Consider the following 14,054-nt stretch of genomic DNA (forward strand, 5'->3'; position numbering starts at 1 on the left):
AGTGAGTTTGATTTCTATAATTTCCTGGCTTTCATTTTGACTGAAACAGGTTTTTTTATCAGGATATAATGACTGCTGTTGGTACCCTTTTCCCCCGAAAATAAGACCTCCCTGGATAATAAGCCCAATTGGACTTTTGAGCGCAGGTGCTAAAATAAGACCTCTCCCCCCCTCCCGAAAGTAAGCCCTCCCCAAAAATATTCAACCGCATGCGCAGCCGGTCTCTGCCATTTCCTCTGATTAGGAAGACAGACGCAAAAGGAGCCCTGTCTTGCTCCGCACGCCCCAAAATAATAAGACCTCCCCGAAAATAAGGCCAAGCACTTATTTTGGGGTTCAAAAAAATATAAGACAGGGTCTTATTTTCGGGGAAACACGGTATATCATTTGTGGCTTCCCATTAACCCAGCAAAGAAAACAACAAAACTTTGGAAAACTAGACTTCGGCAAAGTCCAAAGCGAGCGAGATTGCCCTTCTAAACTTCATTTCTTTTTACTCTTTCCAGAAAAACAGGAGAACGTCATGTTTGTTTTACCCTTGCACGGGGGCCACCTGGGATTCTTTGAGGGCTCCGTCCTTTTTCCTGAGCCCCTCACTTGGATGGATAAGCTTGTGGTGCAATACGCAGACGCCATCTGTCAGTGGGAGAAGAATAAATCTCATTGCTCAGATACGGAACAATCGTCCGGCCAAGAATAAACAATCCCAAAGACTTTTCAGGTTGTTTCCGACTTAGTTCTCATCTTCCTTCCTTCCTTCCTGCTTTTTCCTAGGCCAAGCCTGGTCATCTTCAATGTAGGCATTTGACCGCAGTGTTTCATGCCAAATAGAGCTGAAACACAAGGTGTTGCTGTTTGAAACAGTTTTGGGAGCAAGCTGGTAGGCAACGCTGGGACAAAACCCGTCCGGTCTCCTGGGGGTTGCCACCTGTAGCTTACGATAAGGTTTCAAAACCAGTTGCAACACCCGAACATCTCGGAAAGACTCAAGATGTTCCAACGCTTCACACTTTTCACTGTTCCAAGAAAACAAGAGTAACCTCGTCTGGTTGTTTTTTTGCAAAAAAAAAAAAACTTTGCCTAGTGAGATAGAAGTGTACTTTCTCTGTGGTTATGTTTCACCTCGTTGCCACCTCTAAGAAAAGGGAAACTTTCTATATCTGCGGAAGAGCACCGATCGTATTGTCTCTGCGGGGCCCTCCATCGGTGCAGCCGTTTGCAAAGCAAGAGAGAACGGTGGGGAATTTGAATTTCTGGAATTTCGTCCCCCCCCCCCCCCCATTGGATGCATTTCAAGGGTTTTCGAAAAAACCCGTTTGGATCATCCCAGAATTCTGACTTGAGTGCATTCAATCACATGCTTTGCTTTTTTTCTCACTGGGGCTTTCCACAGTAAGAAGCTTTGTTGGGGGGGGGACTGGACGGTAGATTCCCAACTCGGTTAACTACTTGACGTTCAAGCAAGTAGCCTATTGATCGTTGCCTTTTCTAAAACAAGGCGTTCTATTTTGAGATTTAAAAAAGTCGTGAGCGCTCCTAACCCAGGCCTTTTAATACTGTCTGTAAGTGAAAACAAAACAAAACCAAACCAGTGACCATCGAAGTCTGTAAAGTTGCCTATTCTTTTTTTTTTTTCTTTTAGAGAATTTTCATATGCGAAGGATGGAGGAAAATAAAACATCCAAATTCTTTTCACCTCCCCAGCTCTACTAGAGCAGTGCAGTAAAATTTTGAAAGCCACAATTGTCTTGGTTTAAAGAGGTAGATTTTTTTTATTTTATTTTTTTTTGGAAAAAAAATATACTGTATGCCTTAACTATTAGTGGCTTCTGCAATTCCCTGTGTCCAAAGGTGCTCGTTTGAATTTTCAGCTTAGTGACATCGGCAATTTAGGGCGAGATGCAATAATAAAGATACAGTGGAGAAGCAGGATTTTTGCTGCTGTAGAATAGAGAAACAGATTTTTGTACTGAGCAAGTTTCCAATCCGAAAGTGGGGGAAAAAAGCCACATCTTTATTCATACACAGACAACACACACACACAAACACACATTCGGAAATCTGGATTGCTTAGGACAGTGAAACGTAGCGATTAGACTATTTTTCAACCGCAGTTCTGTTTTGAACTGTCGCTTTGGTGTTCTTTAACAGCATATTTCAGTTTACAGTTTGAACAGTCATTTTCCCTCTTCCATTATAATCCCTATAATAGTTAGCACTTTACTGCTTCTACCTTTTGTTTTTGCTGCCTAGACACTTTAATTATAGCAGGCACTTGTGTTTCGTTTTTGTTTTTTTTAAAACTGTTAAGGAAGTCTTTCTTGAAAATAAATGTATGGGCTATCTTCCCAGTCAGTTTTGAGATTCTAAAAAGTGTAACTATGTCTGTGAGGATTTTTTTGGGTTTGTTTTTTTTTAATTGAGCAATAATTGCCTGTAGCAGAGGTTTCTCGCATCAGGAATTAAAGTGCTCCAGGCTGAAAGCAGTCTTGACCTGACAAACTCTGTGACTTAAGCGAATAAGTGAATTCAGATTCTATTTTGTTCTCACATAGGAAGCATAGACCACATATTTTAAAAAATTAAGTTTTCTTCCCCCCCCCCCCTCCCCTGCAAACTTCATGGTTGCTTATCAGTCTTCTTAATTTGCCTTTTTTTTTTTAATTTTTAGCATTTCTTGCTATGTTCCTGGAAACCAAATCCAAGACAAGCATATGATTTTTAGCTGCAGGAGAACATTTTAATGATCTCAAATGCTTATTTCCATTTAAGTAACAAACAAAAAAACCCGAGATGTTTCAACTGTTTTCTTTGCTGCAATATATAAAATAGGAATGAACATGACTTATTTTTCCTCAACTGAACGATGTATTAAAAAGCAGGCTAAAAGAATCTTAACACCATTTCTCATCATTTCCGTCTTTAGGATAATAACTTTTAGTGTGCTTTGTATTTAAAATAAATGTAATAAAATTAGGCTTTTTTTCTAATCTGGTGCTCTCCATCAATTCTTGATAGCTTTTCCTTAATGGCTGGGAATAATATATTTCAACAACCCTGAAGGAGCATCAGCTGATAAAATAATTGCTGTGGATTAAAATTATAAAATTCCTTGTAAGTAAAGGCACTTACTAGCCTTTATGCTGGAAGACACTGTGAGAGTAAAGTTTGCCTTTATCTTTCTATTCAACCAGGTGCAGATTTTGTACACAATAAGACAAGGAATTTAATCCTTCCTTGTTTAAATTTTGGACATTGGGCTGCAAGGTTGTGCAGTTGTATAATGTAGCCATTTCAATGAGGATTGCTTTCATGACTTAAATTCATTTAGAATTACTCGACCCCTTGGAAAAATAATGTTTGCTTGCTCCATACTGTAAATGTAATAAGACCCTTGCATGTCCCAGTTATTATCAGGAAAATCAAAACTGTTCAGTAAGTCACACAGTCAAAGAAATGTCTTTTAAGTCACAAATTTGATCTTTTCTGCTGCATCAGTGAAAAAGAAACCCATGTTAGATCGTGGTAAATTCAGTTCTAAACCCCCCCTCCTCCCCCTCCCCCCCAAAAAATAATTCTGTAAGGAAAAGATTGGAATGATGAGAAATTGACCAACAAAAGGTGGTTGCCCATTTATATACCTAGGTGACATTAAACCTTTTTTTTTATTTTAACGAAACAGAATATTGCTTGAAAGTTCTTGGAAACAAATCCGGTTTTGTTTTTCCACCATTTATCTTAAACTCGGTTAAAAGGAAACCTCTGGACTAGATTGTTTTTGAGGGAATTTCTTTGCATTTTCGGAATTTGGTGATTGTTCCACTGAACTTTTTTGTTTTGTTTGTTGTTGTTTTTTTTTTAAAACTGTTAAGGAAGTCTTTCTTGAAAATAAATGTATGGGCTATCTTCCCAGTCAGTTTTGAGATTCTAAAAAGTGTAACTATGTCTGTGAGGATTTTTTTGGGTTTGTTTTTTTTTAATTGAGCAATAATTGCCTGTAGCAGAGGTTTCTCGCATCAGGAATTAAAGTGCTCCAGGCTGAAAGCAGTCTTGACCTGACAAACTCTGTGACTTAAGCGAATAAGTGAATTCAGATTCTATTTTGTTCTCACATAGGAAGCATAGACCACATATTTTAAAAAATTAAGTTTTCTTCCCCCCCCCCCCTCCCCTGCAAACTTCATGGTTGCTTATCAGTCTTCTTAATTTGCCTTTTTTTTTTTAATTTTTAGCATTTCTTGCTATGTTCCTGGAAACCAAATCCAAGACAAGCATATGATTTTTAGCTGCAGGAGAACATTTTAATGATCTCAAATGCTTATTTCCATTTAAGTAACAAACAAAAAAACCCGAGATGTTTCAACTGTTTTCTTTGCTGCAATATATAAAATAGGAATGAACATGACTTATTTTTCCTCAACTGAACGATGTATTAAAAAGCAGGCTAAAAGAATCTTAACACCATTTCTCATCATTTCCGTCTTTAGGATAATAACTTTTAGTGTGCTTTGTATTTAAAATAAATGTAATAAAATTAGGCTTTTTTTCTAATCTGGTGCTCTCCCATCAATTCTTGATAGCTTTTCCTTAATGGCTGGGAATAATATATTTCAACAACCCTGAAGGAGCATCAGCTGATAAAATAATTGCTGTGGATTAAAATTATAAAATTCCTTGTAAGTAAAGGCACTTACTAGCCTTTATGCTGGAAGACACTGTGAGAGTAAAGTTTGCCTTTATCTTTCTATTCAACCAGGTGCAGATTTTGTACACAATAAGACAAGGAATTTAATCCTTCCTTGTTTAAATTTTGGACATTGGGCTGCAAGGTTGTGCAGTTGTATAATGTAGCCATTTCAATGAGGATTGCTTTCATGACTTAAATTCATTTAGAATTACTCGACCCCTTGGAAAAATAATGTTTGCTTGCTCCATACTGTAAATGTAATAAGACCCTTGCATGTCCCAGTTATTATCAGGAAAATCAAAACTGTTCAGTAAGTCACACAGTCAAAGAAATGTCTTTTAAGTCACAAATTTGATCTTTTCTGCTGCATCAGTGAAAAAGAAACCCATGTTAGATCGTGGTAAATTCAGTTCTAAAACCCCCCTCCCCTCCCCCAAAAATAATTCTGTAAGGAAAAGATTGGAATGATGAGAAATTGACCAACAAAAGGTGGTTGCCCATTTATATACCTAGGTGACATTAAACCTTTTTTTTTATTTTAACGAAACAGAATATTGCTTGAAAGTTCTTGGAAACAAATCCGGTTTTGTTTTTCCACCATTTATCTTAAACTCGGTTAAAAGGAAACCTCTGGACTAGATTGTTTTTGAGGGAATTTCTTTGCATTTTCGGAATTTGGTGATTGTTCCACTGAACTTTTTTGTTTTGTTTGTTGTTGGTTTTTTTTTTTTTTTTTTTTTGCATCTGGAGACATTACTGCTCATATATTTCATACATTTTTAATGAAGGCAGTGCTGGGAATTGCATCAGCGCCCCCTGGTGAGTTGTTGTTGCAGCCCAACAGCTTTGCCAGTTGACCAAAAGATAGAAGCCAACGCTTTCCTGGCAACCTCTGTGCTAGAATTAATGTCTTGGCAGCTTGTCTTTGCATTAAAGTTAGCCTTGCGATGGGTCAAATGTGCATTTCCCAATTCCATGGTAGTTGACAAGTGTTCCTTAGGTCTAAGTGTAAAAAAAGAGTAGCCAACTAATAGACCGTATTTCACCTGCTGTTCCTTTTCCATTTAACAATCGCTGAAATTCAGCCACATTATCTCTGCCGTTTTTCAAACAAGTACTGTAACATTGGTGCATTAAGTCTCTGGTAGCTTCCTCTGTATATTGTTTTTTTTTTTAAGCAGGGCTGAAAATTCTGGCCCTATTCTTCCAGTGATGGCACTGCTGTTCGCATAGCAGCTAGATCAGTGCCTGCTTGACCCCAGAAGCATTGCCTATTTCTGATATTCTGAATTTCTGATCTAAAGGCGTATGTGACCAGGTGTTCCCCACGTCATACAACCCACCGCATATTAATGTTAGTGATGTGTTAATCTCAAGATAACCTGCTTGATGTGCACACGTGTGTCAAACAAAAAAAAAAGGAAAAAATTGTTTAAAAGCACACATCCCAGACTGTCTCACGCATACAGAGACAAAAACACCGAGACCGTTTTTTTGTGTTTTTTTTTGCTTGGATTACATTGTTAGAACGATGTGAGCTCAGTTGTTGTTCACTTCCTTTAGATGTGCAAGAACGGAGCTTCCTGTCCCTGGGTGGGATTTTTTTATCATAGGAAAATACCTCAATGAGACAGCTTGACTTTGTAAATCGGAATAAATAGCCTGGCAGTTAGCAGTGATAATCAAAAAAAAGAGGAAGATTGAAGGGGTCCATATCATTTTTTTTTCTCCTCCCGCCTTCTATCTCTTTCGCATATGTTAACGTGATGGTCTTAATAAGCAAACCTAGTTCACTTCCTGCAGACCCTTAATCTTAATCGGAACGAAAGGCAGTTTGTTGCTGGTTAGAGCAACCAGAGAGGGGAGAATTCTTTGCTCACTTTTAAAATGGAAAGGATTCTCACCCAGCGCTGTGCTGGTATCGGAGCCTTTCGCCTTCTTTGTTCTTTGCAAAACTACCTTTGTGCTATATGTGTTTCTGCCTGGAATTAATTTGATTAAGTCTATCTCACTTTTTTTTTCTTTTCCTTGAAGTGTCCTTGATGAGATTCATGGTAAAATAAAAATAAATCAACTGGGGAGCTGGGGAAGAATCTCCTTAGAGAATTATGTGTATTCCATTCTAAACGTTTTTTGTTCTTTCTGCTGGTTTCATTCAAGGGCACAAGCATCCATGGGCAGCATTTGGCTAAGCTGGAACAGAGAATTGCCATTCCCTTTCCTTTTCCTCTTTTGTCTACCAGAAGATACATTATCTTTATTCCTTTCAGATCCTCACGTCCTAGGACATTGATGACGAACCTTTTTGGAACCTTTTTGGAGTGTCAAAAAGGGAGCACTTTGTGCACTCGTCAGGGCCGCGAGCAGGAAGACAAGCTGCCCAGGGGGCATGCGCATGCTGGATAAGGCAGGGTCTCCAACCTTGGTCCCTTTAAGACTTGTGGACTTCAACTCCCAGAGTTCCTCAGCCAGCTTTGCTGGCTGAGGGACTGTGGGAGTTGAAGTCCACAAGTCTTAAAGGGACCAAGGTTGGAGACCCCTGGGATAAGGTACTTCCGGTTTCCAGCACACGCATGCACACCAGGAAGCAAGTCTTCCAGTTACTGCCGCACACGAGCCGATCAGCTGGCTGGCGCACATGCTCACCCCCGGAAAATTGAAGACCAGCTCTTCTTGTTTCCTGCACTGTTGCACGCATAAGGTCACCTGATCATCATGTGCACATGTGCGCTAGAAACCTGGAAGTGGAATGGGCAATGCCGCGTATGCCAGGTGACTTGGCTCCGTGTGCTATTTCGGGCATGCGTACCATAGGTTCGTCATCACGGTCCTAGGACCACCAAAGTCCCAGCAGCTTTACTGGATTCCAGTCTTACTAGAACATGGCTATTTTTCTTCCCCCCCCCCCTCAGGATTCCCAAACTGTGGACAAAAAACCTTGTATCTGAGGGCTTGGCGTTTATTTTGCGTTTGTTTTGATGTTGTACCCAGTAACATCTGGGTTTGTACAAACAAATCGTGCCATTATCCAGAGAGGTCCAGTTTCATATCAAGAGCAGTAAGTCATAACATTGCCTGAAACGTATGAGAAATTAATCCACTAAACGGGTTGTATCCATACGTTATTTTTTCTGACCTTCCAAGCTAGCGTCATTCCAGCTGTTTAGAATGGGTTGCGTTTAACAGCAAATCCATGTAGGCGTTTTGGGAAATCTTTTTTCTCCTGATTTAAAAAAAAAGCACAATTTTTTAAAGAGGGGAAATCCTGATTTATTACGCTCTTTTTCTTTTTTTTTTCCTTCTTTTCCTCTTGAACATGTCCTAATAGAGGGACCCAACACCTCAGGAAGCTAGACCTGCACCTGTGCTTTTTTCATTTGTGTCACTGCAGCTGCCTTATTGGAGTAAGTTGAGCGTTTTTGACTCCCCCTTTTTTTAAAAAAAAAGCTGTTGGACTTCGATTCTGCTTTATTTTTATCGGCAATTTTGAATTCCGTGACCTATTATGGGAACCCTTAATTTCCACAATCCCAAATTCCTTTTTTTTTTTTTTTGAAATCAAAATGCTGCCCTAAGGAATTTTTGTGTGTGATCCTCGCTACCGGTTTCGTCGTTTGAACCGGTTGTCTGAGAGGGGTGATGTTTTGCAACTAGCAATGCAATTTTTTTCTAAATCTGCTAATCTTTCCAGTTTAGAAAAGTGTGTCCTTGATATATTTCTTTTTATTGTTGTTGTTGGTTTTGTTCTGTGTGTGATCAATCAAGGCTATTGCAGAACAGTAATTTTGTTATTTGATTCAATGGAATTTCTTTGCTTAAAAAAAAATAAAGACGTTAACTAAGTTCGCGGATGGTGTCTCATCATTTATCTTTATTTGGACAGGAATAAGTAGATTTGAGTAATAAGTAGGCTGAGCGTCAACTGAGGCCTTTGAACTCTGGTGCTGGAGAAGACTCCTGTGAGTCCCTTGGACTGCAAGGTGATCAAACCGGTCAGTCCTAGAGGAGATCAACCCTGACTGCTCTTTAGAAGGTCAGATCCTGAAGAGGAAACTCAAATTCTTTGGCCACCTAATGAGAAGGAAGGACTCACTGGAGAAGAGCCTAATGCTGGGAAAGATTGAGGGCAAAAGAAGAAGGGGACAGCAGAGAATGAGGTGGCTGGATGGAGTCACTGAAACAGTCGGCGTGAGCTTAAATGGTCTCAGGAGGATGGTAGAGGACAGGAAGGCCTGGAGGAACGTTGTCCATGGGATCGCGATAATAATAATAATAATAATAATAATAATAATAATAATAATAATAATAATAATAATAATAATAATAATAATAATAATAATAATAATAATAATATTATTTTAATTTGTATACCGCCCTTCTCCCGAAGGACTCAGGGCGGTGAACAGGCAGATAAAATATAGATACACACAATAATTAAAAACATCCCTTAAAAAAACTAATTTAAATGCCCAAAATGTTAAAAAACGTACTCCCCCGTAAAATCACAAAATGGGTCGCGATGGGTCGGACACGACTTCACAACTAATAGCAACAAAGCAGACTTGGAATTTAGATTTCCTGTATGCCTTATTTTTCCCCAGAGGTCAAACTACCAAAAAAATCAAACAAATGCAGAATTGTTATTGGGTGGCAGAGCCAAATTCATTGGTGTTATTTCCGATACAAATATGTAATATTTGTACAAATGCAAATAACCAGTCTGCTCAATATGCACATTGCACAAACACATACTTTAACTTGACATAGTTTATTGTTTATTGTGTCTGAAATTATAATAACCATAAACCTCTGGAGAAGGTAACCAATGGATGCTCCCATTTTAAGGTTGACAAATGTTGAATGTTAAGAGGGATGATCTTGAAGATACATAATTTGTTATTTTATGCATTTAATTTAGCTCGCCATTTATAATCGACTGGAAATGTCGCAATGTAATTTAACTTGTATGTTTCCCAGTTTAGGAAGTGTGATGTGAAATAACATAGTACAGCACCTATTGCAGATAGTTCCTGTGCCAGATTTCTCATAAAATCAGCTAAGAACTTACAAATAGATTAGTATATTTTTGTATTATTTGGCTAACATGCCTATATGCCGTAAAGAGACAATTAACTGTACGGCTCAGTGCAAAAAGAAAGAATAGGATTGGTAATAAGGTAAAAGGTAAAGGTTCCCCTCTCACATATGAGCTAGTCGTTCCTGACTCTAGAGGGCGATGCTCATCTCCGTTTCAAAGCTGAAGAGCTAGTGCTGTCCAAAGACGTCTCCGTGGTCATGTGGCCGGCATGACTCAACCCCAAAGGCGCACGGAACGCTGTTCCCTTCCCACCAAAGGTGGTCCCTATTTTTCTACTTGCATTTTTTACGTGCTTTCGAACTGCTAAGTTGGCAGAAGCTGGGACAAGTAACAGGAGCTCACCCCATTACACGGTGCTAGGGATTCGAACCGCTGAACTGCCGACCTTTCGATCGACAAGCTCAGCATTTTAGCCACTGCATGGTTAAAGCCTAAAAAAATAGTAGGAAAAGTTGAAAATACCATGCCTCTGCAAATTTAGGAAATATCAGTAAACTGGAAGAAAAATAATTTGAAGGGAACAGAATGCGAGACAAAAAAAAAACCAGGCAAAGTTGTATACAACAAAGGAGATTTTTGAAAAACAGTTTCTCTTCTGCATGCAACAAACACAGTGACAATGTTCACAAGACTTCTAAAGGCCTGATTAAATAAGTACATCACATTGCTAGATTGCAAGGGGTCTGTTTAAATTCCTCTCCCAGTTCTCAAGGCGGGGAGGAGGGAATGAATGTTTAAATTTTCTTTGAGTTGGGGGAAAATCATTATGCCCTGTCTGGGTTTGGAGCAAGCCACAAGTTGAAAAACTAAGGAATTCAGCAGTTCCCAGGTATCTGCTAACTTGGAGAAACGGAGGTCTCAGTCTCGCCCATCTCCTGGGGGAGTTAATGTCTGAGAGATGGCAAAGGAACTTCTGATCCCATCTCTCCCCTCTCTCAATGTCTCCCAGAGTGAATTTATGCTATGGAGGTGGGCAGAAAGCTCCCCCACTTCCCTCTGCAGCCTCAGAGTGTACGTCCTGTTTAGCTTGAGTCAGCGCCAAACTCTTCTCATGAATGACCCTCTTGTAGGTTTCTTCCAATGGTTTTCTATTTCAGAGTTATCCCTGTTCCACCAATCGAACAAGCCTAGCATTTTTAAGCCTTGTGGAGCAGGGTAGGGAAAGAGTGGGTGACCGTTACGGATCTGATTTCGTAGAACAAGCAGGAGAACAGAAAGGACTACTCTTCGGAGAGCGTTCTTGCTTTCCATTTATGGCCTTGACAAACCACAAAGGGGTATCGCCCCAAGCGGAGGACATGTGGATAAGTAGGTTAACTGATCATGTCTCTCTCTGAGTTCTTGGTTTGAATTTTACATTTGGGGAAATTGCAATGTACCTTTAAGTGTCTTTAAGGGACGCAGTGGCTCAGTGGCTAAGACACCAAGCTTGTCAATTGAAAGGGCAGCAGTTCAGTGGCTTGAATCCCTACTGCTCCGCAACGGGATGAGCTCCCGTTACTTGTCCCACGTTCTGCCAACCTAGCAGTTCGAAAGGACTTAAAAAATGCAAGTAGAAAAATAGGGACCGCCTTTGGTGGGAAGGTAACAGCGTTCCGTGCGCCTTTGGCATTTAGTCATGCCGGCCACATGACTATGGAGATGTCTTCGGACAGCGCTGTCTCTTCGGCTTTGAAACGGAGATGAGCACCGCCCCCTAGAGTCGGGAACGACTAGCACATATATGCGAGGGGAACCTTTATCTTTACTGTCTTTAAAACTGAGCATCTGACAGAGGAGAAGCGGAATGTTTCCTTCTGTGTGAAATGGCCAGATTAGATAACTGTCTTCAGATGCATGTGATTAAAGGACCCACTAACCAAAAAAACCCACCCACAGCCTGGCTTCTTCTCTAGGATTATCTTGAGGAATGAGCAGGGAAGACAAATGAGAGGCAGGATATGAAGAGAGGTGGTGACACAGTGGTTAGAATGCAGTATTGCAGACTAACTCTGCCGACTGTCAGCAGTTCGATTCTCACCTGCTCAAGATTGACTCAGCCTTCCATCCTTCCAAGGTGAGTAAAATGAGAACCCAGATTGTTTGGGGTGATACGCTAACTCTGTAAACCGCTTAGAGAGGACTGTAGAAGCACTGTGAAGCAGCATATAAATCTAAGTGCTTTTGCTATACAGTAGAAGTAATCCTCAATGTACAACCATTTATTTAGCAAGCAAAATTACAAAAGGCACTGAAAAAAGTGATTTACAATCAATTCTTGCACTTGCAACTTTTAGCAGCAACCCATGTGATCACGTTTAAAAATTCAAACACTTAGCAACCAGCATGTATTTATTATGGTTGCGGTGTCTCGGGGACATAAGTCAAAGACTACTTGTAATGTAGGCTTTATTTTGACTCAGTGTTTAGACAAACCCAGGACTAATAGTTAAGAACCAGAGGCTAAAGTTACATGTGATAAGTGGACAAAAACCAGGGGGGTGCTTGGGCAGTTGTCAAAATACCTTTAGCATCAGAGGTGGGATTCAGCCAGTTCGGGCGAACTGGTAGCGGCAATTGCAGGTGGGCTCGCCTCGGCTCCATATCATGCTATTTAGTCACATTTTCAAAGTCAGAGCGCATGTGCAGAAGACCAGGCGCATGCACGGACAGTGTGCGTGCGAAGTGAGCGCACGCAGGGCAAACCAGTAGCAAAGGTAAGTGAAACCCGCCCTTGTTCAGCATCCATCAAAGCTTCCATCAAATTAAGATAATCTTACAAAAACTATGTTTGAAGGGGATGAAGCTTTTAAGAGGCTGCAAAGTCTCACAATTTGTTGTTGCCTGAGACTTTGCCACTTTTTCAGGGGGAGGAGATTGGAACCTTGAGAGATTTCAGGCAGGCATGAGATGATGGTGATTCTGAAAAATGGCAAGATGATGCTTGACTTACGTAAGGAGGGATTTTTCCCCCCCAGCTATATGTGAAGAAAGTAGAAAGCAGAGCCTGGGACCTCCCATAATGTAAAGGCAGGGCTCTATCTTTGTGGTACGGCTCTTCCCCTCCCCCCCCCATGAGCTGTGGAAACCCAATGAAGTAAGCAAAAGAAGACAAAAATACATCTGTCTTTGATTTGCTCTGCCTAATTGCTTAAACTACGTTGGTCTTTTAAAGCATGGAGCATACAAACAATCTTCGTGATTGGCGCATTTAGTTTACTAAAGCAACTTAAGCCAAAAGCATGCACGCGATCAGAACCATTTCAGTTGGCTACAAAACTCATATTTATACTGGGAAAAAAATATTTCAGTCGGCCTGCAAGGTTTCTATCCCAGAAGAATTCTTCCCATGCCCCCTCCACACAAACAATTTAGAACCATCTTCCAACATCCGCTAATGTGATCCTAAAACCGTGATGGCAAACCTATGGCATGCGTCAGTGCCAGCTGCTCTTCCAGTTTCCGGTGCACACATGCACGCCGACAAGCTGATCTTCATGTGTGCCGGAGCTCTGGAAACCCGAAAACCAGGTGGGTGCCGCACGCGTGCGCGAGTGTTCCAGTTTGGGCACTCGGTGCTGGAAAGATTCGCCATCGCTGTCATAAAATGTACAACTCTGAAGACATACTTTTCCAATGCCTCAATCCGCGGTGTGGGGCCGCAGTGTGGCTCAGGCTGTAAGAAGCCTGTTATTAAACACAGCTGCTTGCAATTACTGCAGGTTCTAGTCCCACCAGGCCCAAGGTTGACTCAGCCTTCCATCCTTTATAAGGTAGGTAAAATGAGGACCCAGATTGTTGGGGGGGGCAATAAGTTGACTTTGTATATAAATATACAAATAGAATGAGACTATTGCCTTACACAACGTAAGCCGCCCTTGAGTCTTCGGAGAAGGGCAGGATATAAATGTAAAAAAAAAAAATCCGAATAAGGCCAGTTCTAAAGTGGTCCATTGGACACACACCAGTGGCTGGGCTCAAAGTGAACCAAACTAGCCATAGTGCCTTCTTTGTAGATCCCCCAACTGAGTGATCTGTGGTCTTCTCCTTCGGTTTGCTTTCTTATCCTCACGAGGGAAGGTGACAGAACCTGTTTTTGGAAGGGGGGGGGCTCTGCCTTTGATGGCTGAGAGAGGGTGAAAATGAGGAATGAAAGAAATAGAGCTTGTCACAATCTGTATGGCCCATCAATTGAGGTAGTCCTCAACTTGCAACCTTTAATTTAGTGACCGTTTGAAGTTACGACGTCACCAGGGGAAAAAAAGTGACTCGCAACTGGTCTTCTCACGA

At 40.8% G+C, this 14,054-nt stretch overlaps 1 protein-coding gene and 1 long non-coding RNA gene across 2 annotated transcripts in view; both read left to right on the top strand.

Moving 5' to 3' along the window:
• ABHD2 (abhydrolase domain containing 2, acylglycerol lipase) overlaps positions 1 to 716 on the top strand; it is a 38,888-nt gene extending 38,172 nt beyond the window's left edge. The window contains exon 11 of the mRNA XM_058156020.1: positions 507 to 716. Coding sequence (XP_058012003.1) covers positions 507 to 700 — 194 coding nt within the window. The 3' untranslated portion in view covers positions 701 to 716. The remainder of the gene's footprint in view (positions 1 to 506) is intronic.
• Positions 717 to 5,130: 4,414 nt separating this feature from the next.
• LOC131184571 (uncharacterized) lies at positions 5,131 to 8,530 on the top strand. The gene is made up of 2 exons (XR_009152001.1): positions 5,131 to 7,099; positions 7,216 to 8,530. It is a non-coding gene; the product is annotated as an uncharacterized LOC131184571 (long non-coding RNA).
• Positions 8,531 to 14,054: the final 5,524 nt, after the last annotated feature.

Source organism: Ahaetulla prasina, chromosome 13, assembly GCF_028640845.1.
Source record: "Ahaetulla prasina isolate Xishuangbanna chromosome 13, ASM2864084v1, whole genome shotgun sequence".
NCBI classification, from domain to species: Eukaryota; Metazoa; Chordata; class Lepidosauria; order Squamata; family Colubridae; genus Ahaetulla; species Ahaetulla prasina.